The sequence below is a fragment of the Panthera leo genome, chromosome A3 (assembly GCF_018350215.1).
Source record: "Panthera leo isolate Ple1 chromosome A3, P.leo_Ple1_pat1.1, whole genome shotgun sequence".
In the NCBI taxonomy this organism is placed as follows: Eukaryota; Metazoa; Chordata; class Mammalia; order Carnivora; family Felidae; genus Panthera; species Panthera leo.
In genome coordinates, this window is record NC_056681.1 from 104,588,198 (window position 1) to 104,614,886 (window position 26,689).

General features: G+C 54.8%; 2 protein-coding genes across 2 annotated transcripts; both read right to left on the reverse strand.

Annotated features, from left to right (window-relative positions):
- Positions 1–251: 251 nt before the first annotated feature.
- Positions 252–3,941, reverse strand: ADRA2B (adrenoceptor alpha 2B). Its single transcript, XM_042930264.1, has one exon. It carries the CDS (start codon positions 3,483–3,485, stop codon positions 2,151–2,153), a length of 1,335 nt encoding a protein of 444 aa, XP_042786198.1. The 5' UTR covers positions 3,486–3,941; the 3' UTR covers positions 252–2,150.
- Positions 3,942–10,853: 6,912 nt separating this feature from the next.
- On the reverse strand, positions 10,854–26,100 carry ASTL (astacin like metalloendopeptidase). Its single transcript, XM_042930265.1, has 9 exons — positions 25,925–26,100; positions 25,152–25,277; positions 22,954–23,015; positions 21,539–21,629; positions 20,726–20,843; positions 19,781–19,962; positions 15,851–15,932; positions 15,598–15,752; positions 10,854–11,380 (listed from the first exon to the last, which is right to left on the reverse strand). The coding sequence occupies exons 1-9, from the start codon at positions 25,974–25,976 to the stop codon at positions 10,980–10,982; spliced, it is 1,269 nt and encodes a 422-aa protein (XP_042786199.1). The 5' UTR covers positions 25,977–26,100; the 3' UTR covers positions 10,854–10,979.
- Positions 26,101–26,689: the final 589 nt, after the last annotated feature.

Below are 26,689 nucleotides of genomic sequence, written 5' to 3' on the forward strand. Positions count from 1 at the left end.
GTCTCAGGCTTCTCTAGCCACTCTCATCCCACTGACTGGCAATGATAAGGGACGTGGAATGGACAAAGCAGACAGGCAGGTGGATAGGTACCAGGTACCTAGGGGAGGAAAGGGCAACTGGCCCTGGGAGGGAGCCCGTGCTTACAGATGCTATTCAGGTAGCTGAGAAATAATTACTCCTGGCAGCCCTTGGGCAACAAGGACACAGCTTGCTTATTACAAAATATCCTTTATTGATAAAATAGCTCAGACTTAAAAAAAAAAAAAATACCTGCGTATCACAACAAGGGGGCCACAGGCAATAATTGCAGGAGTCTCCCGGGACACACGCAAGACCAGTCAGCAGATGTCACAAGTCAGCCACTCCCCTGGGCCCAGCCTCCCCAGCCTCACCCCAAGGCAATGCCCTGGCCTCACAATGAGATTGTAAGAAGGAGCTAGACAGCCCCTCTCCCCAGAAAGGACTCTCTTTGGTCTCCTTCATTCTCTCCACCCCAGAAAGCTCTCCAAATCCGGCCGGGCCCCTCAGAGTGCCAACAGTGCCTTGGCTGCTCAGCCCTACCCCCCATGCTAGATGCCCGCTGGCTTAATGCTGAAGCCAGGAGCTCCTTGGAGAAGACTGGAAAACATCCTTCCAATGCTCCCAAGTCTTCTGGGTGCTAGGTCCTGGGGTTGGGGAGAGAACCAGGAGAGGAGAGGCCCCTGGAGCCTCATCAGTGGGGTGAAGCAACATGGCTGGGTCAGAGATGGCCAGCCGGCCCCCACCCAAGGTAGGATCAGTTACACATCACAGGGACCCACGTGGGGCTTGGAGAACCGCCTGGGCGCTCTGGTGGAAGGCTCCTGAAGGAGTCCACAGGGCCCTCACTCACCCGTTCCAGCCCCAGCGCCTGCCTGGGGGCCCTGTCACCCACCACAGACTCTCATCTCAGATTGTTCTGATGGGGTGGGTATTTTTAGCCATCTTGGGGAAACAATTTGCCTGCTTGATGACAAAAGACTTGTCCCCCGTTTGGGGGGGGGGGGGGAGCCAAGCCACCGAAAACCCTCTCGGTGTCGCGGGTGAAATGTCGAGGAGCTGTCATGCAGCATAACAACTAAACCCTTGCAGGCACAAGAACGTGATCTCGAAGAAATCCTTTAACTGAAATAGTTGGTTCTCTCTACCATTCCCCACTTCCAGTTTGGGGTAAGAATTCCCGCACCCCAGGCGCAGAACAAAAGTCTACAGGAAGACAGGTGGTGGTAAACACAGAGAAAGGGGATTTTTATATCTCCAAATAATCATATTTTCTGGTTCTCTAGTGCGTTCCCCCACGGAGCTCAAAGCTTTCCGCAAAGCCTTTCATCTCCCTGCAGCAAGTAGGCGGCAAGCCATTGTCGCCAGGTTTTTGCAGGGGGTGAATGCTAGTGATCAGGGATCTCCCATCGAGGCAGAGGCCAGACCTCCAGACCACCCCACCAAGGCGAGGCCTCTGCTGGCACACACACCCGCCTGCCAGAGGGGTGCCAGGTAAGGAAAACGATTCCAGAGAAGGTTCTGGCCTTTAAAGGAGCTACAAATCTAAAGGTAGGGGGAAAGGGAAGAAGGACCAGAAACAGTGCCAGGCCGTTAACTCCCCACCCAGTGCCTGATGGGGACCATGGGCACCCAACGTGGATCCCTCGTTTCTGCCTCTTCCTCCTCAGCAGCGGGTCCTCCTGGGAAAAGTGGAAGGCTGGCTTCCTGCTCTTTACCCGGGAAGATGAGAAACAAAAACGCCACAAGCAAGTGACCAGCCAGGGAACAAAGGGTCCTTAAGGAAGGAAAGCCCACCCATGGGCTTGCAGGGGTCCGGGGTATTGGGAGAGAAGTGCTCTATCTGGCCCAGCCTTGGCTATGTTCAGGAAGGTCCAAGCCTCATCCGTGGGCCTGTGTTCACGGGGGTAGAGAAGATGTCCCCCCACAGCCAAGCCAGCAATCGGAGGCCTCAGCTGGACCCCTGTGAACAGCACCCCTGCCCCTCCCAGGGGGGCTCCCAGGATGAAGCCTGCAGGACCCAGGCAGGGACCAGGAAGCCCCAGGGAGGTGGCCACATAAAATAGGGCAAGAATCAGGGTGGCCCTGGTGCCGCCTGGCACCAACCCCACACGGGTGGCGGGCAGGTGGCTCACCATGCCGTCTGGGTCCACTGGCGGCAGAGGATCCTCCGGAAGGCACGGCGAAAGTCCTGGTTAAAGATAGTATAGATAACGGGGTTCAGCGAGCTGTTGCAGTAGCCGATCCAGAAGAAGAACTGGAAGAGGCCATGGGGCACCTTGCAGTGCTGTGGGCAGATGGCACCCAGGCTGTAGCTGAAGAAGAAGGGGAACCAGCAGAGCACAAAAACGCCGATGACCACGGCCAGCACAAAGGTGAACCGCTTCTCCCGAGTCAGCTGCGCCCGCCGCCGCCACCACTGCCCGCTCGAGGTGCCCACGCCCCTGCCCAGGAGCACCTGGCCACGTAGAGTTGCCAGCACCCGGGACCCCTGTGGCTGCTGCAGGGGTGGGCTACAGGCGGAGGCAGGAGATGCTGGCAAGGCCTGAGGCTCACACTCTTCCTCCTCCTCCTCAGCTTCTTCCTCTGGAGATGCCCCACAAACGCCTTCCTTCCGACCCTGGCCTGAGTTGGGAAGGGCCGACCAGCTGGGTGGCAGGGCAGGGGTCGCAGGATCTTCAGGGGTCTCCCCCTCCTCCTTCTCCTTCTCCCCAGTGGGCTTGGAGTGACCATTGGCCTCTCCAGAAGCAGCCAGAGAGGCCAGGGTTGGCATTTTGGTTGAAGTTCCAGTAGGGACGGGGCGGGGCTGCTTAGACTCACCCTCCCTAGGGCGGCCCTTGGCCCTGGGACCTCTGCGGTGGCTGCGCTTGGCGATCAGGTAGATGCGCAGGTAGACCAGGATCATGATGAGGCAGGGTGCGAAGAAAGATCCGATGCTAGAGGCCAGGATGTACCAGGCCTCTTGGTTAAGTTTGCACTGCGGGCGCCCACGAGGCTGGGGCCCCTGGTCGCCCTTGTAGATAAGCGGCGGCAGGGAGATGACAGCTGCGATGAGCCACACGGTGAGGATGATGCACTTGATGCGGCGTGGGGTGCGCTTGGAGTTGTACTCCAGCGCCCGACTCACGGCCCAGTACCTGTCCAGGCTGATGGCGCACAGGTGCACGATGGACGAGGTACAGAAGAGCACGTCGAGCGCCAAGTACACCTCACACCACGTGCGCCGGAAGTACCAGTAGCCCAGCAGCTCGTTGGCCAGCGAGAAAGGGATGATGAGCGTGGCCACCAGGATGTCGGCGGCGGCCAGCGACACTAGGAACAGGTTCTGCGGGGCGCGCAGCGAGCGACTCGTCAACACAGCCAAGATGACCAGCGCGTTGCCAAAGATGGTGAAAAGGATGAGGAACGTGATGACCGCCGCGATGGCCGCGGTGGCCTGCACCGAGTAGGGCTCCTGGTGGTCCATGACGGGGCGGGACGCGGCCAGAGGGGTCGCTGCTCGCCCAGAGCGTGCTCAGCCGGAGACGGTACTGTCCTGCGCAGCTAGGCTAGAAGGGGGGATCGACCCCCTGGCGGCGCACAAGGCGCTGGAGCCCCATGGCCAGGCCGAACCGGGCCAAGGAGACGGAGGGATGCCTGGGGCCAGCCACCACCCTCCTACATCCTCTTCCACCGACACCCGGCGTCCCTGCCGTCCTCTCCGGAGAAGTTTTCCAAGTTGTCCCGCTGCCGTCCCCGCCCCGCCCGGGACCGGGGGAAAGTTGCGCCCTCCCGCTACGAAGCTGCTGGACGCACGCTGGGACCCGGGACCCGGCAGGCCCGGCGTTGGGGCGGGGGGCGCGCCACCGGTTCTCGGAGGAGGCGCAGCAGCCGAGGCGCCCGTTCCGCTCGCTGGCTCTGGCCGGGAGCCGCGCCTGCAAGCAGCCCGCCGCGGCAGGGGAATGGGAGGAGAGCGAGCGCGCCGGAGGAGGGAGGAGACTGGAGGCGGGAGTAGGAGGAGGGGAGGGAGGCGGGGCGGGCGGCGGACCACGGGTGGGTGGAAGGTGCGCCTGGCGCGAGGACCGGCCGGCAGCAGCCTGCCCTCCTCGAGGGCCTCCGCCCTGGCGCTCCTACCCCTTTTCCTCCTGGCCTCCGCGCCACGGAAGGCCAGAGATCCGCGTCTGGGGTCTTCGGGACTCCGGGAAGGACGTTTGCAGAAGTGGAAGGATGGGTGCGCACGGGGCGCTGGGACCCGGGAGGGACCTCTCTTCCTGCAGACCGGGTCCGAGCACCAGGATCTGGGACGGTGGGTGCCAGCTGATCTCTCCCCGCGCCGCCCAGGAGCCCCAAGGAGAGGGTGGGTGGGTGGGTGGATTGGGGCCACCGGAACATAGTGAACCACCCCTCCTACCCGGTGCCCGCGAAGGAAGCCGAGTAGGAGTTGGGGGAGCGGGAAGACTGCCCTGGAACCCCTTCCCCAAATGCTCTCTCTCCCGGAGCGGATTCCGTCGGGCGTGCGGAGCCCAGGGAGGCGCGCGTGGCAGGTTGCGAGCGCCCCCTGCCGCCGCCCGCGTGTGGCAATAGTCCGCGGCCAGCCGGGAGACCCGCGTCCTCGCCACGTTCTGGGGGCGCAAGGAAAAGGTTCCCAAGGTCGGTGGGGCAAGCCAGTGCTCCAAGATTTATGACTTCAGTGTTTCTGTTTCCCCGCAGCTGCCTCGGTTTCCTCCACTAAGGGCAAAGAGGTAAGAGGAAAACTGGCTTGGACTCCACTCTCAGCAGCAGCAATGGAGACTCAGGCAAGGGTGGGGTCTTCTTAACACAGCTCAGAGAAAAAGTAGGTGTCAGGGGAGGCTATGAAGGGAGAAGCATCCCTTTGTGTTTTGACACCACCCCCCTGCATTCCTGCACCCCCCACATATCTGCTGCACACCCTCTTGGAGTGGCTGTGGAAGGAGCCCCGTCTGGCACCCTCACCCTACTCACTCTCCCTGTGGCCGCTGCCACCAGCGTCAGGCTGGGCAGCCTCAAGGGCACATTTTTTCACCGCTTCTGGAGCCCCTGACGCTATAACCCCAGACTAGAGCCAGGCTCCATATTTATAGCCCACAGCTCTGCATGACATCCTCTGTATAAATAAGCATCGAGCCACTGCTGAAAGTAGGCCTCCTCCAGAGGACCAGGCCTTGAGACAGCATGCATACTGCACCTCCCTTCCTGACTGTTCCATCTTCATGGGACCAGGGAATGACCGCTCAGTGCCCACAGACAATATCTCACCCCTACCCAGGCTCACACGGCAGGGGGTGGAGGGGTTCCTCCGTACAAGTCCGCCCCTGCCTCCTGCCATTCTACTCAGCTGTTTTCTTAGGGGGATCGCCCTACAGCCTGATGGTGGGAGAGGGCAGCCGGCCTGTCTCACCTCCTCCAGAGACAGGTTTTTATGGACACATCCCTCCCACCGGCTGGGCTGGGCTGATAGGCCTGGGCCCTGAGGTTGCCAGGGATGGAGAAGTCTCGGTAGCCCCTTCCCTGAGGGAGGACTGAGGGGTGGCCACCGGAACTTGGAAAGCAGCCACTTAGTTTCCTGCCTTGTCTCTGAGACTCCCTGTCCCAGGGGCAGAGGGGGCTGAGGAGTCGGAGTGTTCTGGTGGCCCATACGGACATTAAGAGGGACCACTTTTTCATTCTCTCCAACCATACTCAGACTGGGGCGGGGGGGGGGGGCACTGGGTATCTCCCAACACTGCAATCAGCATCAGCCTTTGGTCTCCTGGCCCAAGTTTTCCTTGAAAGGTGAGGCTGCCAGGACCCCGAAGGAGCTGAGGCCAGGGCTGCTCAGACTCTCTCCCCTGCTCCTTCCTCCCCCACTGGGTCTTCACTGAAGGGGCAGCTCTGGATCTACCAAGCGTCTCGCCCTAATGGGCACAAGCCTGGGGCGGGGAGCAGGGGAGGGGGGAGGGAGCCAGGGAGAGTCTACAGGCATCTGTGAGACCCAGCCCCAGGGTCTGTGTCACCTGCTGCCACCTCCCAGATGTGCAGCTGGCTCTTGGGGCAGTGGAGACCCTATCCCATGACTTGATTCCCCCTCTTCTCTGCAGCTTCCACGTCCCCCCCCCCCGCCCCCCGCATGCACCTTCCAGTACTGCCCGCCCCGCCCAGCCCCGCATGAATCAGAGCCTTGGGGCCTTAGCGGGGCTTTCCTTCAGCTCTTCCCCAACTGGATCTGACCACTTCCACCAGGGCTGGCAGGACTCAATCCCGGACCCAGCCAGGAGCACCCAGCCACCTGTGGTGGGAGAGGAAGGCAGTGATGGGCACTGGCCTGCCTTCCTGGCCCCACCAGGCTACCTGTTGGTCCCTGGGCAAGCCCTGAGCTCCCACATCTCCAGTCCTTCCCAGGGGCTGGCACCACCCCCCTCCGACTCTCCAAGGTCCACTCACCTTTCACCCACTGCCCTCGCAGAGAGAAAGAGACACTGCTTTTCAAGTTCTTTGATGCTACGTCCACAGTACCCCTTTCACGCTCAGAGAGGTACTGAGGTGGGGGTGGATGGGTTTGCTGCATCACGCACCCCTCCCCCACCGTCCGCTGGAGCACACATCCCTTCTCTGTCCCCAGTACCCAGCCAAGATTGCTGAATGACGAGGGGGAGTGGCAGCCTGGCATCCACGGATGACCTCCACAGGAGCCTTTCTGAAGGTAGGGCCAATGATGGTGTCCCCAAGGGGTGCCCTTGGGAAGAGAGGCGGGGGGTGGGGGGGAAGTTGACCTCGCACCATCTTTTCCAAAGAGGGACAGCTGTCCCATCCCTAATTGTGAGAGCACAGCAAGAGACGTGCCACCTTAGTTGATCGCGCTGGAGCCACTTATCCGGGTCCGAGAGAGGACACTGGCCCCAGATTCTCCTGTGCCAGAGTTCCGCAGGGACGACGCCCAACTGGGCTTTGCACCCCAGCTTTCCCCAGTAGCCGCAGCCTTTCAAATCCCCTGAAACCCCACCCTGTGTGACCCAACCCCTTGACCTTCCCAGGCCCTTGAGCCACGCCCTCTATAATGTAAGGCCACCACCCTCTCCTCCATCACACCTCACCCGACAAAACCCCAACCCTGGTCAGACCTAAATCACCCCCCCCAGCTTTTACCCGAGCAGCTGCTCTTTCCGGTGCAAAACACTCACTGCATCCACTGGCCTCGCTTTAAAGTCAGGACCACACATCTCCAGACTTCCCTAGTGTGCTCACCTTTCCCACTCTTCAGAATCCGCATCCCTCTCCTCCTCCTCGCCCCGCACGCCCTCCCCCACTCCAAGCTGTGACTTTGCCTCGGACTTAGAAGATGAAAGCCATTAGGCAGGAAGTCACCCCCACAAGCGCCTGCATCCGAGCTCCATCTCTGCTCCGAGGGCAAGTCCTGCGTGTGTGTCCCGAACCCTCTCCTATCCCCCAGGACTCTGCTCCTGCAATTATCACCCTCCACGGTCACTCCTCCCCTGCTACAGGGCCAGGCCCTGCCCTGGAAAGCCCTCTATGTCCTCTGTAGCTGCTGGCTTCTCAAGCTCTTTGCTGCACGGTCTCTAACCCCTCACATTCTCTCCTTGACCCTGTCCTCGGCTGAATCTACTGCTGGTGGGTCATTCGGGACTCATGCCCGAGTGTGTCCTCTTAATTTTCTCAGCAACATTTTAGACAACAGACTCTTGCCCCCCCCCCGGGGACACTGCAGGCCTGACTCCCTCCTTACCGCTCACCTCTTCCTTCTCAGCCCCCTCTTCTCCCCCAAAACTCCCAATCACCGATTCTCACGGAGAGTGGTTTTTGCCCCTTCTCCTCCAGGGACATTTGGCAATCTGGCACTTGAAGAGATTTCTCGATTGTCACAAGAGGAAGGGGGCGCTACTGGCACCTGGTGGGTAGTGGCCAAGGGCCCTGCTAAACACCTTACAACGTACAGGACAGCCCCCACGGCAATTATGACAGAAAACACTAGTAACGCGGAGACGGAGACACCCTGGCCTAAATGTCGCAGCACCCCCGTTCAGTCCTGGAGTCCCTTTTCTTCTGGCCCCAGACTCCTCTTGGTAGTTTCCTCTAGCTCCACAGCTCCCACCTAGAGGCTGAGGACTCCCCAAACTACATCTCCAGCCCTGAACTCCAGGCTCATTCAGCCCGCACACTCTCTCCTCTCCTGAGGTCTCGGTGCTGTATGTGGGACCCTCACGCCTGCGTCAGTCACAAGTGTGGTTGCCTCAACCTCCAAAACATACTCCAGAAGCATCCACTTCTGCCCATTTCCAGTCCCCATCACTCTGGTTTGTACAACTGTAGTTAGTGGCTTCCACCTGTTCTCCCTGCTTCCGGTCTATTTTCCACGGAGCATCCAGAGTGATTTTTTTTAAATCTTGGATCTTGCCCCTCCCCTACTTAGAACCCTCCAGTGGCTGCTCCCTGTTGCTCCTGGAATAAAACCATCCCTCACTCACCTTGCTCTGCCAACGTCCCCCATCCCACCTCATTTCACCCCTCCCATCACACCTTCCTTCTTTCTGCCTTAGGGACTTTGCACTGGCTATTTCCTTGGATTTTTTTTTTTTACGAGATAGTCCCTCCTATCATTTGGGTCCCAGTTGAAATACCAACCTAAAGGAATGCCCCCCCAATCATTTAACAATCATAATCACTGTCCTTATTTATCTAATCACGGCCCATCCCTCTCCCACCCCCCAAATAACCTCCACAAGAATAGAAACCCTGCCTTGCCCACCATGTTAGTCCTGGTGCCTATAGCCGAGCCAGCCTGGCACGTAATACAACCGATTCTGTCCAATGAGTGAACAAATTGATGAGTGAGCCCACATAGGTATGTGCCTGGGGATTGAGGAATAGGCCACAGGCCAGGGTAACAGCCCAGGGCCCCGGCCACAGCACACCCCTCATGCCAGGGCTCCAGGGGCTGGACCCCAGGGGCAGGGTGGCGCCTGTGGAACAGGCCTGGAGAAGGGGAGCTGTAGTGATAGGTGGCTCCATGGGGGAAGGACAAGGGCAGCCTCATCCCTGATCACCCCCAAAGAAGAGGGCAAAACACTCTTCCCCTTGAGCCGCCGGGCTCAGCCAGCCCCACCCTCTGGAGAGCCCAAATTCTGAGACCGAAAGCCATATCCTAATGGAGGCTCATCACGGGCAGCCTCTAAGAACGGGGAGGGCCTCCTCGTGGTCACCAAGCACATCACCTGCTCTGACCTAGGGTGACCACTGAGAACCCCCAGCCCAGAACCAGAGGCCTGGCTCCACTACTTAGACCCAGAGATGCTAAGGCGGCCACACTCATTTCTCTGATAGGCTGGGGCACTACATTACATTCTCGATCTTTGCTTGGGAATCTCCCAGGGGAGCTGTCACCCTGCAAGGAGCACGTCACCCACTTTAAACTCAGACAGTCCTCCCCTCGTGTCTGGGGGGGGGGCAAGCAGAGGGACAGTGTTTCCCCCACCCGACAGTCCTCCCCTCGTGTCTGGGGAGGCAAGCAGAGGGACAGTGTTTCCCCCACCCGACGGTCCTTCCCTAAGGCTAATCCCTGAGACCAGGCCCCTGTTCAGTCTGAGAAAATCCCTGAACTCAAGACTGAAACCCAAGAGAGACTGAGGGCAGAGGCTCCAGGCTCCTGCAAGGATGCCCCCCCTACCCCGACTCGGCCCAGGAGGCTGGCAAAGGCCAAGCTCTCCCCCAAACTCAAGCACAGCAAGCCTCAGCCCTGCACTGCTGACCCTCTGCTTCCCCGCTCTCCACCCCAAGAAAGTGGGTGTAACCACCTGAGGGCCCCTCCCAGGTCAGTCGGCAAGGTTAAATGCACTCAGGCACAGCCCAGTACCTAGCTCCTGGAGCAAGTACCCAATTTTATTTTTGCCTTCCCCCAAAACATGTGAGGAACTTGGCCCCACGGGGCCAGGGCACAGGCCCCTACTTCCCTCCAGGCAGGGCTTCCTGGGGCTTCTGACAGTTCATAAGGATGGTGCCACTCCAGCTCTGGGGGTGTGTGGGGGGGTGCTCCTGGCCTGTCAGCCCATGTGGAGACCTTATTCATTCCTGGAACAGCCCTCACACAGGAAGCAGGAGCCAGGAATAGGCATTTGCTGAAGGAAGATAAGCAGGGTGACCAGCCCCCTCCCCTACAGCCCCTTCACACCTTCCAGGGCCTCCTCTGGCCAAGTCCCTGTGTGGAAGGGAAGGGTTCTTGGAAAGCAGAGAAGGCTGGGAAGGAGCTTTGAGTCCTAGGTTCAAGGGCCTCACATTCTTGCTGAGTTTCCCCATTGTGCAGTGTTAGAGGGTGCCTCCAACCCTTCCTCGTCGCCCCATGGAGTGGCATCCCTGCCTCTAGAACCTTCCTGCACTGCAGGGGAGCAAGCTGAAAGCCTCCTGGGGAATAAGGCTGGAGGTTACAGCCGCAGGACAACACTCCTAGCACCCAGACATCAGGGACGGGAGACTTCTCCCACGAGCCATGGGCTCCCCTGCAAGTCCTGGCCCAAGGGAGAGACAGAGGCAGTACCTTAGCATGCTGGGAATGCTGTGACTCACCTACAGAATGATTCCCAGGGGACTTCAGGGCTGGAACCTACCTCTGCCCCCCTTTCCAGACCCCTGGCCCTGGAGCCCTAGAGAATGTCACCTCCTCTTCCCAGCAGCCTCCAGGACTAGGGCAGAAGTTGAAAGCAGGCGGAACCAGGCAGCTCTTGACTGGCCTGCCTTCCCCGGATAAACCTAGAAGTCCCTTAGAAGCCCCTAGTCCCTAGAAGCCCTTAGGAGAACATATGGAGAAGAAAGGGGCAGAGGGAGAGTCCCAGGCCTCACACAGGGTAGCCAGATTGGGGCTGGAAGACAGGGTACTGCCCGGAGGGGACTAGGGGCTACTCTAGACGGAGATGCCCTTCCCAGTTGGGGACAGAAGCCACAGGCTCGACTTCTGCACATCCCCCTGAAAGGACTTTCAGGTACATGTGCTCCTGGGAGAGCTGCTCCCCAAAGCCTCCTGGATGGGTCCTGGCTGGTCTTCTGCTTCCGGAGAAGCAGTGAGTGGTACGGAGGGCACTTGGGCCAGCCAGGACCTCTCTAGAGCCAAACCAGGAATGCCTGCTCCAGGCCTGGAGTTGAGGGAAGAAGCTGGGGTCTGAAGCAGCCTTGCAGAGGCCCCCACACCCAACTTTCTCAGTGCAGGGAGCTTCCAGCTACGTGGGCTCTCTCCAGGCCCTGCAACAATGCGCTGGGCTCTAGCCTTGGAGCCACTGGGGTCGGGGCGCCCAGATTCTGCCGACAATGCCTTCAGAAGCTGCTGCAGGTATGGTCTAGAGGCAGGAGTAGGGCTCCTACCATCGCTGTGGGGCTGGAACCCTGAAGCAGGAAAGACAGGAGGTTATGGCCCGGAAACACAGCAGGAAAACGTGTGGCCCAGCTGTAGAGAGCCAGAGTGACCTTCAGTTTCGTTCATACGGATAGCTCAGCTCATCGGAGATAACCTGCCTCGCCCCTGCTTAACGCTTTCAAGACCCAAATTCTCAACCCACACTTAAAGACAAGGACCACAGAACTCCTCAGTCACCACCACAAAGGCCCTCGGGCTCTCTTCCATGGTCTCCCACTCATACCCCCGAGCTGCTGATGGTCAAGCCACCAGATAGCTGAGGGCGGAAAGCACTGCAGCCCTCGCCATTCCGACACCTCCTGGGGTCCTCTGTACTGAGGGACACCCTGCTCTCACCACCCCATGTCTGAAGCCTCCTATAGAACTTTTCCTGGACTTGCAACCACCTGCCAAACCCAGAGCATCAGGAGGACATTACTGAGCCCTGTCAGGCCCATGTCCTTAGTGAGACAGGCCCTCTTTGCTCTTGCCTGCCTCTCCTGGACCACCGTTGCCACCCACTGCTTTGTAAACCTCTTCATCTTAAGCCCAAGTTATCTGGCCAGGCCTCTCCACCCTCTCAGTGCTGCCTCTCACCCATCACCCCTGCCCAGGCGCTGAAGGCTTCATGATGAGCCCACCCTTCCATCAACAGACCCTGACCGGGGGGGGGGGGGGGGGGGGGCGCCTGGGTGGCTCAGTCGGTTGAGCATCCGACCTCGGCCCAGGTCATGATCTCACAGTCTGTGGGTTTGAGCCCCACATCAGGCTCTGGGCTGACAGCTTGCTCAGAGCCTGCAGCCTGCTTCAGATTTTGTGTCTCCTTCTCTCTATCTGCCCCTCCCCCGCTCATGCTCGGTCTCTCAAAAATAAATAAATGTTAAAAAGAAAAATTAAAAAAAAAAAAAAACAGATACTGACAAAATCAGAGCTGATCGGCTTCAAACGGTGACTCTTCTCCCCCCTGGTCCCATTGATCTCACAGTTCATTCCCTGCTCCCCACCAGACCTGGTCAGTACCAGAAACCATCGCTGCAGAAGTCTGGGTTCCTGGCAGCCCACGCCTATATTTCCAGCTCGCTTGTTTAAATATCACAACGATCTAGCCCCTTGAGCGTAGGGACTCCGAGGTCTTCCTGCTTACAAGCTCCTCACTTCCAGATCGTTCTCCTCATCTGACTTGGGCTCCACACGCTTCACTGCAATTACACCTCAAGCACCGTCCCCTCTGTCACACCTGCCCACAAAACCCCAGTCCTGGAGAACCAAGTCACCAACCTATGCCATGCCTCCACCTGGCTGCCCCAGCACCACCCACAGCCCTGCAGGGTATCTCTAGCTGGTTTCTTCTCCCGCAGCCCAGTCGGCAACATCACACCCTTTCCCTTCACATCCATCCCCTTCTCCCCAGCCTCGAGGCTGGTGACTTCATGTCATTCTCTGTGACCAAAGCCCTCAGAAGTGCATGAATCTGCACCTCAAGACCCACATGCAAATTTAGGTCTGCACCTGTCTTCCTTCTCATTAGGACCAACGAAGCTCAGACATATCCTTGGAGACCTATCCACCAAGGGCATCTCCTACCCAAATGTTCTAGATATGCATCCTTCTGCCCTCTGAATCCAACCTTTCTCTTTCTCCATTGGGTTATTTCAGCATCCAAGCATGCTTGAATGTCTGCCATCATGGTAAAACCTTCCCTAGACCCACAGCCCCTTCCAGCCACTTCCCAATTTCATTTCTCCTAATAGTCCAACCTCAACAATAGTTACCCACAAAGCTCTTGCCACATTATCTATACTTACTAACTTCAAAAAGTATGCAATATTTGATATTATGTATGGGAAAGAATAGTCTAAGAAATGGTGCTAGAGGGGCACCCGGGTGGCTCAGTTGGTTAAGCATCCAACTTCAGCTCAGGTCATGTTCTCATGATTTGTGAGTTTGAGTCCCACATTGGACTCTCCACTCTCAGCACAGAGCCTACTTCTGTCTCCCTCTCCCCCCCCCCCACCGACTTGTGCATGCTCTCTAAAAAATAAATAAATGACAAAAAAAAATAGTGCTAGAACTGGGTAGCAAAAGTCACATGCAAAAGATTTAGGATTAAATCTTCATGAACTTGGCTTAGGCAAAGGCTACTCAGATAGGACACCAAAACCACAGTAAAAGAACAGGTAAATCGGACCCCATCAAAATTAAAAATGTTTGCATTCAAAGGACACCATCAACCTAGAGAATGTGAGAAAATATTTGCAAATGATAGGTCTGATAAGGGACATGTATCTAGAATGCACAAAGAACACTTTCAACTCAGCAATAGAAAGATAACCCAAATGAAAAACAGGTAAAAGGATCAAAACCCACTTTTTGAAGATATGCAGATGGCCAATCATCTGTATGCAGTGCAAATCAAAATGCCAATGAGCTGCCATTTCATACCCACTGAGGATAGAAATAAAAGGATAGATAATAGCTAGTGTTGGCAAGGGCATGGAGAAGTTGGAACCTTCGTACGCTGCTTGTGAGCGTGAAAAATGATACAACCAATTCGGAAAACAATTTAGCAATTCAATCTGGAGTTACCCTAGGACCCAGCCATCTACTCGTAAGCATATATCCAAAGGAAAAGACATAGGTTCACATAAGTTCCTGTAAACAAACATTCGTGGTAACGTGAATCATAACAGCCAGAAAGTTGAAGTAACCCAGACGTCCTTCAACTGACGAACGGACAAAACGTAGCTCATCCATCCAAGTTGGAGTGTCATTTGACAGTAAGAGAATGAAGTGTTTCTATAGGTTGCAAGATGGATGAGCTTTGAAAACATGAAGTAAAAGAAGCCAGTCACAAAAGATCACGCATCCTAGAATTCCATTTACGTAAAATTTCCAGACTAGGCAACCCTAGAGAGAGCATAGAGCCATGGTTACCTCGGGGGGTGCTCACGTGCCACTTACTGGTTATGTGACATTGGCCAAGTCAATTAAACCCTCTAAAAAATAAAAAAAGAATAAAAAAAAAAAAAGAAGTCAAACTGTTTACCAAAGTGGCTGTAACAATTTATACTCCTGTCCACAGGGTATGGACAGGACATTACTCCATTTTCTTATTAGTATCGGGTATTATCAAGTTTTTAGATTTCTGCCAATTTAAGGGGTAAAAAAGCGGTAACATTGTGGTCTTCACTTGCCATTTCCTCAGTTATGAATAAGGTTGATGGTCTTGTGTTTATTTCCCATTTGGTTTTTTTCCCCCCATTAGGTCTCTTGCCCTTTTTCCTGCTTTGTATTTTGCTCAGCATGTGTTTATCTATATTATTATATATTAATATGTAATATATATCATGTATTTTAGATACAGTTATGGGTTGCAAGAGTTCTGATTTGTAACCTGTATTTTCACTCTGTCTTGATAAGTAGCTATTATGTCATTACAGAAGTAGTAGTTATTATATAATATATTAGAGTAGTTACTAATGTAGTTGGATTTATGAATCTTTGCAGTTTTATGGTTTGCTTTGTGTCTCATTTAAGAGCCTGGGGGGCTCAGTCAGGTAAGCGTCCAACTTCGACTCAGGTCACGATCCCACGGTTCGTGAGTTCGAGCCCCACGTCAGGCTCTGTGCAGACAGCTCAGAGCCTGGAGCCTGCTTCGGATTCTGTGTCTCCCTCTCTCTCTGTCCCTCCCCCACTTGCACTCGCTGTCTCAAAAATAAACATTAAAAAAAAAAGAAATTCTGTTTCTATACATCTACCTTTTAACATCCTTTTGCTTCCAATAATTTAATAGGTTTGGTTGCTTTCAATGTAGATAATCATCGTCTGTGAATAGTGACAGTTTTGCCTCCTTCCCAATACTCAGATTTTTAATTTTTTTTTCTTGCCATACTACAATGGCTAAGACCTTCACTACAGTATTGAATAGATGGGACAACAGTGGAAAAAAACCTGTTTTGGTCCTGAGTTTAGTGCTTTAACATTAAAAATGATTTTTGCTCTGGGTTTTTGGAAGATACTCATGTTAGGGTTAAGAAAGGGACCTCTATTCCTAAGGGTTCTTAATCCTACGTGATCATTTTCACATATTTTGTTTTACATGTCTTGTGGTAACCCCAGTGATTTTGTCCTGCAGCCTCAGTCCCCCACTTCACCCTCATTGACACCACCTCAATATAGGATCCTTCCAATTTCTCAAGTCACTCACCTCTCCCACGGGGACTTTGGCCACTTGGGCTGCAGTCATAAAGCCTGAGGACCCGTGTGATGTCCGAGGTGCTCAGGTTCCATCGCTGGCCAATGTGGACACTGGGAGCCCAGAGCGGTGTGATGGTGGGCAGCCCACGCCGGCTGAAGGCAAGCCTGAAACCCAGTAGGTGGGGACCTGAATCCAGATCACAGCGGGGGCTGGCTGGGCAGTGTAGAAGGAAGGAACGTAGAAAAGGAAAGGGGGTCCTCACCTCCCATAGTGCATCACTGATGAGTAGTCATAGGGCACCAGCATGTTGCTGCTCCGAGATTTGATGAAGTTGATTTCAAAGCCTGGGAAAAACAGAAACCAAAACCAACAAAACTTGGTGATAAGAGAAGAAAGCAGGGAAGGGAGGGGTGGGGTGATAGGGGCCTTCGAGGTACTTGTACCCTACCTGAGCTGACAGACCTAAAACTACAGCCAGATGTGCCCCCCTCCCAGTACCAACCAGTCCCTGGTCCCCATCTCCTTGGTGCTTTCACTGCCAACTCCTGTCTTCCCCGTGATGGGTCCAGACCAGCACTAGCTGATGTGGAAGCACAGGGACCTCACAGCTTCCTAGAGCTCACTCTGCTTCTGTCCCCTGTCAAGCTCACCAGTGTGCATCTACCTTTACAGAACAGCTCCCGCTAAGTCAAATGCTACGCAGGGTCTCTGACGCCCCCTACCCGCGAGATAGAGTACCTACCCTTCAACCCAGCTTTAGAGACCCACTCGCCCATCACCTGCTGTTGGGCTCCCACTCCCCAGCAGGTCACCTTGTTCTTCCTGCCTCAGGCTAGCAGCACCCATCCCCCAGGTTCAAGTGAAACACTCCCCCGCTGGCTAGAGCACCATTTCCCCCATCAGTTGGGTCCCCCAGGCCTGAGAGGGACAAGATTCCCTCCCCCAGCCGCTGTCCTGCCCTTCACAGTGAGCCTCTGAATAAACAGCCATACCCTGGGTATTTGCTCTCCCAACACCCCCCAGGCCCCGCCAGCCTCTTCCACAACCTGCCATACCAGCCTCTAGAGCACACTTACCTCTTCCTTTTAAAAACCCTTAAGATATTAAACAGTTTTGAACTGGCAACATATTCATCTGGTTTAAAAGTCAAAAAAACAAAAGTGACACAAAAACAGATACTCAGATCAATGGAACAGAAGAGAGAACCCAGAAATGCACCCACAAACATATGGCCAACTCATCTTTGACAAAGCAGGAAAGAATATCTAACGGAATAAAGACAGTCTCTTCAGCAAGTGGTGCTGGGAAAACTGGACAGCGACATGCAGAAGAATGAACCTGGACCACTTTCTTACACCATACACAAAAATAAACTGAAAATGGATGAAAGACCTCAATGTAAGACAGGAAGCCATCAAAATCCTCAAGGAGAAAGCAGGCAAAAACCCCTTTGACCTCGGCCGCAGCAACTTCTTACTCAACACGTCTCCAGAGGCAAGGGAAACAAACAAAAATGAACTATTGGGACCTTGTCAAAATAAAAAGCTTCTGCACAGCAAAGGAAACAATCAGCAAAACTAAAAGGTAACTAATGGAATGGTAGAACATATTTGCAAACGACATATCAGATAAAGGGTTAGTATCCAAAATCTACAGAGAACTTATCAAACACCCCAAAAAACAGATAATCCAGTGAAGAAATGGGCAAAAGACATGAATAGACACTTCTCCAAAGAAGACATCCAGATGTTCGACACATGAAAAAATGCTCGACATTACTCATCATCAGGGAAATACAAATCAAAAACCCCAATGAGATACCACTTCACACCTGTGAGAATGGCTAACATTAACAACTCGGGTGACAACAGATGTTGGCGAGGATGCAGAGAAAGAGGATCTCTTTTGCATTGTTGGTGGAAATGCAAGCTGATGCAGCCACTCTGGAAAACACTATGGTGATTCCTCAAAAAATTAAAAAGAACTACTCTACGACCCAGCAATTACACTACTAGGTATTTATCCAAGGGATACAGGTGTGCTGTTTCGAAGGGACATATGCACCCCAATGTCTATAGCAGCACTATCAACAATAGCCAAAGTATGGAAAGAGCCCAAATGTCCATCGATGGATGAATGGATAAAGATGTGGTGTATATATACAATGGAGTATTACTCAGCAATCACAAAGAAGGAAATCTTGACATTTGCAGCTACATGAATGGAACTGGAGGGTATTATGCTAAGCGAAATTAGTCAGAGAAAGACAAATATCATAATACTTCACTCATATGAGGACTCTAAGATACAAAACAGACGGACATAAGGGAAGGGAAGCAAAAATATAAAAAGAGGGAGGAGGACAAAACAGAAGAGACTCATAAATATGGAGAACAAACTGAGGGTTGCTGGAGGGGTTTTGGGAGGGGGGATGGGCTAAATGGGTAAGGGGCACTAAGGAATCTACTCCTGAAATCATTTTTGCACCATGTGCTAACTTGGATGTAAATTATAAAAAAATAAAATGGATTAAAAAAATAAAAGTCAAAAAAAAAATGTTGAGCTATGTGATAAACCTCCCCCTCTATCTTCCTCCCAAGTTCCCAGCTCCCCACCCCCAATTACAGTTATTAGTTTGTATATCTTAGTTTGTTCTACACATATCAACTAATACAAATGTATTCTCATTTTTCTTCATCCTTTAGAATTTTTTTTTATTATTTGGGGGGAGGGGGGCGAGAGGGGGGTGAGAGGGGAATCTTAACCAGGCTCCATGCTCAGCACGGAGTCCTATATGGGGCACAATCTTACAACCCTGGGATCATGACCTGAGCTGAAATCAAGAGTCGAATGCTCAACTGACTGAGCTACCCAGGCACCCCTCATTTCTCTCCATTCTTAAACAATTTTTCCCCACTAGAGTACCTGGTGTCTTAACCTGTTTTATGGTTAAGAAAACCACTGTTGAGTTTGAGTGTCGTTGGTTTTCTAATTCATTAACTTCTGTCTTTAATTTCATTCCCTCCTGCTTTCCTTTATTTTATAAATTGGACTTAAAAAATAGAAAAAATTAAGTATTTAATTTTTTCTATTTTTATTGATAAGAATTTAAGTCTACACAATTTCCCTGAACACTGCTTTAGCTGTGAATGATTAGTTCTAATGTGTTACGATTTTTTTTTTTTTTAAGAACTCCTGCAATTTAACCTTGGAACTAAAAGAAAGGATTATTGTTGTTTTTTTAGACTTGAACTTCCAAGTATAAGAAGTTTTCAGTTTTGATTTGTTATTTTCTACTTTGCATTTTACATCACCAACAAAACACTTGAATTAACTTTTTCAAATTTGATATTTTTCTATCATATGGTAAGTTTTCGCAAGTATTCCATGAGCACTTGGAAGGATTATAGTCTCTGTTTTCAGGGTACAGTCACTATCATCACCCCCTTCCTTAGACTAAGCTCTGATCTCAAGCTTCATCCCTCCTCTCATTATCAGGTGCTACCCAAGTCTCCCCCAGAACACCCTTTCTCTGGGGCTCCATGAATGCGGATCTCTTGAGCAGCAGCCCCCTGCCTACTTCACCTGGTTCCCTCCACAACAGCGGAAGTGCTCATGCCACAAGTTCTCCACTTACAGGAAGCCTTTGAACCCTTCCCCTTTTATACCCAATCCTCTAGACCAAACCCCTTATCATGTATCTCCTCTGCTTCCCTCTTTCATGAAGGGATTGTCTCTACTCTTCTCGTTCCCTGAATCAGGCTCTCCCCACAACAAGGGTGGGATCCCACCATTACGGGGGTCAGATGGCCAGCACACAGCTCCTGCTCACCAGCATCTGACACAGTGGCCCACTCCCAGACCAGCCTCGGCTTTGCCCCTGCCACCTGTCAGGACATGGCCCCCCTGTGCTTCCTCTGTCCCGCAGGCCCATTGGTGCCCATCTCACAAGGGCGGAGCCTCCTGCGTCTGGCAGATGGAAGGCTCGGGGCCCGGAGCAGCAGTATCTGGACCACCTCCAGGTCTCAAAGAGAAGCAGGAGCCCCACCTTCCCAATGGTGGACAAGCAGGTGGTAGGAAAGATGGATAACCTCTTCTAAAGTGGCAGGCAACTCTTCAGGCCCTGGCCAGAGGCTGCCCTCTCGCCCTAAGACCCCCAGGTCCAGCGTGGGCTGTGCACCATCTGGCTTACCTGGAAGGATCTCATTCCAGTTGACACGGATATAGTGGTCCCGGTCAGCCCGTGAGTGCTCATGCCAGAAGCCCAGTACGTGCATGAGCTCATGCAGGACAATGCCTGGGCCCTTCTGGAGACATGTAGGTGCCAGGGATACCACCTGCATCCCTCCACTGCGTCCCACGCTGGAGAAACACCTGCAGGGCCAGGAGAGGACACTGGGTAGACACCAGCCCAGAGATCCAGAGCAGACCCAGGCCCCTTCCCCCTCCTCCCATGTCCTGGGATGAATGACCGTCAACGGGTAGTCTCCATCCTGGATTCTAGTCCCAGGTTTGCAATTCCCAAGTCCCTTCACCACTTGGGCATCCGTGAAATGGGTACACTGGAACTCATTACCAACCCAAGGTACAAGGAAGATGTAGACATGAATAGGAGCACAGATACCGGAAGCGGCTCATTGAATGAGCATCCCCATCCAGGGTCCCCAAGTCAAAGTTTTCACACATGATTTTAGGTCTCTAACAAGCTAGGAAATGGGTATTGCCGTTATCCCTGCTTCCACAGAGAAGGCAGGGGAGCCTCGCAAGATAAGGCACTTGCCTGGCGTTGGGTGGTTCCTACACTCTGAAACCCAGATCCAAGGCCAGGTGTCTCCCATGAAAGCTGTCCCCATTCACCAGACCGTGAAGTCTCCCCAGAGGAGGGTTTTGTAAGGGACATCAAGCACCTGATTCCCCTCCTTCTCCACCTTCTGCCTTGGGTATTTGTAGGTCTAACTCCCACAGGGCAGACCACTCAAGGGGGGGTGGGTGGGCTTTGGATCTGGGAAGACAGGCCCCCAAATAGGTTTTAGAGAATGGCCTAGTTAAAGCCAGGCTGAAGGCAGAAGAAAGCCGAGGAACTCCCCCTGCACATGCGCGCTTATGCGTGGATACGCATGCCCCCAGGAGTACTTACCCAGACATGGGGACGATGGAAATGAAGTCTCTCTGGCCCTGGTAGGCAACAAACCTGATGCACGTGAAGCGTTCAAACTCGGCAAATGCCTTTAGGAAGATGTCGCGGCTGGCTTTATCTGGGGAGGCAACACCCCGGCTGAACCTCCCACCAAGACCCCAGAGCCCCTGTGACCCGTTGGGAGTCCGCGTGCAGGGTGAGCACAGAGCTTCAAATCCCTCTTCCAAAATGGAAGGTCAAGAAAGGGGAGGGGTGCCTGGGTGGCTCAGTCGGTTAAGCGTCCGACTTCGGCTCAGGTCATGATCTCTCAGTTTGCAAGTTCGTGCCCTGCGTCAGGCTCTGTGCCGACAGCTCAGAGCCTGGAGCCTGCTTCGGATTCTGTCTCCCCCCTCTCTCTCTCTCTCTCTCTCTCTCTTCCCCTCCCCCACTCACACTTTTGTTTTCTCAAAAATAAAAATTAAGAAAAAAAAAAAAGGGGGTAGCCTGGGGCTCAGGGAGGAGGTAGAGAAAGCTGGGTCCCAGACAGGCCCCAGCTCTGTGACCTTAGGTAGGTCCCTGTCCTCTGGACTGGTCTTGAAATGGGTCAGCTAGTCCTTGGCTGTCCCCCCATCAGCTCTTCTGGGATTTTGGCCCTCCCAGCTCAGGAGGCTCACGGGAATAAAAGGGCTTCTTGTGGAAAGGCTCTTTGGTGGTATCCGTGAGGAGAGGCAGAGGGAAGAAACCCAGAGAGGAGCCCAGGCTGCACAGGGAGGAAGGGGTCGGGGCCGGAGGGAGGCCCACGGCTCCCAGGACCCAGAGCGCGTGCTTACTCACCGTATCTGCTGGAGATCAGGAAGGGGACCTCCACAACCTCCCCATTCTTGGGCCACTTGTTGCTGGTAGTTGAGAACAGCCGCAAGGGACTCTGAAGAGAGAGGGCACTTCAGGGACCCCTGGGGAGTCCTGGGGTAGGACTAGACCCCTGGGATAGGACTAGACCCCTGGAATAGGACTAGCCTAGCATCTTGCCCCCAATGGTGCCAAATCTCAGGCCATAAGAACCCTAAAGATGTGAGAAGCAGGACACAGGTCCAGGAGGGTGAGGAGGACATCAGAAACAGGACAGAGCGCTGGGAGATGTGGGGGCCCGCTAGGTGAGCCGTGGTGACTACCACCACCCTTTGTGCCACACAACAGAACTTGTTACCGATTGTATCCAACAGAAAAACAAAACTGCTTGTTCCCAACGAGGCTGACGAGGCATCCCAGCTCCCCAGGGGGGCCTAGTTCCAAAGAGCTCAAGGGCCCACCAGCAGCCCCATCCTTCCAGAAACACAGCGGTCAGCCGAACATCCCTGAATGTTAGGGCTCATGCTAAGGCAACACCCCTGGCCTCAGCAGCTCCTCTTTCCACTCTTCCAGCAACCAAAACCGTTGGAGGCGCGGGCTTCACGGAAGCCCAGCAGGTCCTGCCCCACTGGCTACCACAGGCTTCGCCGGATTCCGCTCTTACCCTGGCCTCACTGAATAACCGGAAACAGGGGCCTCACCCCACCCCCAGGGCTCCCACCCAGCCCCAGCCTTTGACTCTGCAGCCCAGCCTCACGCTGTGCCCTCAGTGGGCGGTCACCAAACCCCAGAAGGGTATTGCTGTCACCAGGTCGCAGTTCTGGTCTGGGCACCTCTGCCTCCCAGTCTCCTGAAACATGGCTCTGTTCCCCTGAACACCGTGCATTCTCGGCTCCCTGGCAAAGTCACCCCAGTTCCCACCCAGCCTTCTCTCTGACTCCACCCCTCACCTCCCACCGGGATGGGGTCCCTGCCTTACCTCCCCAAACCGTGGCCACCACCCCGGTGTTCATGACCACCACCGCCCTACGGCCCCACCAGCCCCTCTGCCGATCTGTGCTCATCTCTTCCTTCATTCCAGTACTTTCTGAGCACCTCCCCTGGGCACAGTACCAAGCTGGATCTTGAGGGCTCAAATGCCCTCCTTCAGGAAGCCCTCCGAGGCCGATTGCTGTTACCACTGTAGAAGTTACCCTCCCTCCTTTTCCCTTCAGTCTGGCTAATTGTGGAACATTCACTGTGACTTTAGCAAGAAGGGGGGCGGGAGGGGGGGGTCTATCAAGCTACGAGCGACAGAGACAGGTCCTTCACACGTCACACCCCCATGACACCAGAGGCTGGGCTCGAAGGCCTCCAACAAGATCGTGAAGTTATTTACACAGATGTGTATGCTTGCTCACCGGCCGGAGGATGTCCCCCTCGAGGAGGAAGCTGCTCTCTGGGGTTTCCTCTGGGATGAGCCCTGGGAAGGAAGGGAAGGAGTGTGTGAGCCCATGCCCCCCAGAATCCAGACTCTAAGGACAGGCCCCAGAAGCAACCCCAAAGTCTGTCCTTCCTGACTCTGAAGCTGGAGCTTCCCTGGGCCCCCGAGGCTGTGTGGCCTCAGGCTAGTCACACGGCCCCTCTGAGTCTCCCGTCTACATAATATATATGGCCCCTCGGCCCAGTCACATCTCTCCCTTGCTCAAACACGGCCCAGAGCACCTGCCACCCACACGCCTCCCTCTGCATTTGAGCCTCTCTGCTAATCAGAAGCAGACTTTTTCTCCAGCTGTCTCCTTCACCCCCCTCTCCAGCACAGGCCATACTCTAGGAACATGCCCTGGACCCCCCCCCCCCCCCCGTCCTACCTCATCCCCCCTCTAATGCCCGCCGATTGGTAGGATATTCAGGACCCTTTCGGGGACAAGTGAAATTCCAGCTCACGCCACCACAGAAGGGAGGGAAGTCTGGATCCGGTTGAGTCTGGCTCCCACTGCCCCCGCCCCCCCATCTCAGCTAGTCTCTGCTTCTGTCTCCAGCCTCTGTTTCTGCCACAGCCCCGTGAGGAGTCTTAGAGGAGGGTCTAGCACCCTGGCGGTACCTTAGGTCGGGTTCCCTAGAAGCAGAGCCTGGGCTGGAGAGGCACCTGCAAGCGATTTACTGAGGGGTGCTGGGGAACACCCCGACTCCGCCGGGGTGCAGCCCCAGTCTGATCCCACAGGAGCTCTGGACCCCAAATGGCACCACAGATTTGTTCCACTTTGAGGCAGGGGACTGACCCGTGGCCCACAGGAGTCACGGCGGGCCGCCTTGGGCAGGGGAGGGAGTGGCTTCCCAAGCATCCCTGGCAGAGGGCCTTCAGCTGCGAGGCCTTAGTGGCCCACATTCCCGGCAGCTGGGGCTGGGGTGTGCTTCCCGGTAAAGGGCCTCTCGGATAGCAGTTGGGCTCCAGCAGCCCGAGCTGAGAGTATCCATGGCAGCCCAAAATCAATGCCAGGGAAGCCTCAGATGGGTTCTGGCTACCTCCAGACCGGTCACAGTTACCAAAAGGTCGCACGCTGCCCTGAGGCTCCGTAGCTCCGGGGCTCCAAGTCGGTTCAGACCACAGGGTAGCCGCCACGTTCGGGAGATCCCCATCCCTCCAAAGTCACCCCCCGTCCCCCCGACACTTCGGCTCCAACACCCGAATTCCAGTATTCCCCCCACCCCCGCAGCTTCATTCCAGGTTATCTATACATTCTCTTTAATTTTTTTTTTTTAACTGTTCATTTGTTTTTGAGAGAGACACACACACACATACAGAGTGCAAGTGGGGGACAGAGAAAGAGGGAGACACAGAACCTGAGGCAGGCTCCGTGCTGACACGGGGCTCGATCTCACGAACTATAAGATCATGACCTGAGCTGAAGTCAGATGCTTAACCAACTGAGCCACCCAGGCGCCCCTAGACGTTCCCTTTCTTCAGCGGGGATCCCCAGACAGGAAGGCCATGGGCCTCATGCCTCTTTGTGTTTATAGCCCAGCTCATACCCTCACACCTGCAGCCTATCCTGCACCAGGTGGCTGACAGCTTTTCGAACATCCGCTGATGACTTAGTTTAACACCAGCCGGAGCATCTGAAGACCCACATTTTTATCGGGACATTTTTAAAAACGTAGGCTTTCCTGGGGCGCCTGGGTGGCTCAGTCGGTTAAGCGGCCGACTTCGGCTCAGGTCATGATCTTGCGGTCCGTGAGTTCGAGCCCCGCGTCGGGCTCTGGGCTGATGGCTCAGAGCCTGGAGCCGGTTTCAGATTCTGTGTCTCCCTCTCTCTCTGACCCTCCCCTGTTCATGCTCTGTCTCTCCCTGTCTCAAAAATAAATAAAACGTTAAAAAAAAAAAAAAAAGTAGGCTTTCCTCCCTTCTTATAAAAGCAACGATCTCATGGAAAAGATACAGAAATACAGACTTTTCAAGAGTTGCCCATAGACCAAGGAACTGCTACTCACCCAGAGCCCAGTAAGCTGGCACAGTTCCAGCTCGTTCTGCTCATCCGCGTGTTCTGCGTGGTTTTCACCACACTACATGGACAATTTCGTAGTCCCTCCACCCCACAAGAAGACACAGCGCCCTCACCTTGGTTAATCGCAGGGATGTCCTTGTCCCAGGATGTCTGGGTCCCCTCGGGGTTCAGGCCCTCCGAGAAGCTGGTTCCACAGGCTTCTGAGCAGCTGGAGGCTGAGGGTGCTCCTAGGATCAAACCTGGCCCAGATGGGCACACACCCATGATGCCCGAAGTGCCCTCATTGGCGAGAGAGGACAACAGGGCCTGGGGGGTGGGGGCTGGGTAGTATCAGACCACAACGGCCAGGCCCTTCGCGAAGGCAGACCCCCAGAAAGTAGTCCTGGGAGACTGCCTGGCCTCCCCTCAGTCCAAGCTGATGGCAAGGCCTAGACAACTTGGAGGAAGGAGCTCCTTTAAGGGGACCAACACTGGGTTCCAAAAAGCAGCCCCAGGCTCTGAATAGCTGTGTATATGAGATAGGGGAGGAAGCAAAAGAGAGAGGCGGGACCAGACCTCAGGCTCTAACACTGAAAGTGAGCCCGGGCTAGCTGCCCCGACCCCATGCCTCCCTTCTCAGCCCAGGCCTCTGGAAATCAGACTCAGATCGAGCAAGCCTAGCATGACCAGCAAAACAAGGATGCCTGAGGGCCACACCTGCTACCTCCTGCCAGGCAGGCCCTCTGCTTTCAGGATCTTCAGGATGCCTCCCCTTGGTGCCCCCTAGGAACTGATTTCTGGGAACATCCCTGGAGAGCCCATTTTCTGCGCCGTTCAGATCCCTGCAGGCTCCAGCCACACCCTTCTCGCCTCTACTCAGCACTCTGCAGGCTAGCAGTCCACTTACCTGGCAAAGAGACCAGACCCAGCACCCAAGGCCAGAGGCCTCCCATATTCATGCTATGGTGGCTCCCCGTGGGCCCTGCAGCAAGCGGGAGCACGACTCCCAGGCGAGGACAAGCCAGCCACTCCCACCCCCACTCCCACGCTTAAATAGCTGTGTCTCCAGCCCCCACCTGCAGCCTTGCCCCAACCAACTCCACCTGCTGCCCTACCCACTCCTACCTGTGTTCCCCACCCCCAGCCCTACCCACCCCTACGTGTGTCCCCCACCCCCAGCCCAGGCCGAGCCTTCTGGACCCTAGTCAACCCTTCCCAGCCTGGCTGAAGTGGGCAAGAAGGCAAGCATCCAGGCACAAAGCGCCCTGCAGGGAGGGAGGGGCCCACTTGGGAGTGTGCCTCTTCTGAGGTCCCCTCCCACCACCAGGGGGCAGAGGAACACCACAGAAGGGTGCTGAGGTGGGCGCCCTGGCGTGGACCTCATCCTCCAATATGTGGAGACCCGTTCCTGCCCCCGCCCTGTGCGCAGACATGGGGAAAGCTGCCTGAGACCCTGAGGCACCACAGTCTGTCTGTGGGAGGAGGGAAAGGGCACTAATTTTTATAAGCGGACAATCACAAGCGTAGGGATCAGGAAAAGTTTACACGCTGAACGCCCGGCGTAACCAGCACCCCAGAGAAGCCTGCCATGTGGAAAGGGGGATCTCTTGCATACCGGGACCCTCGCAGGGACACTACCCCTGTCATCCCCCACAACAGCCTTGCAAGACTG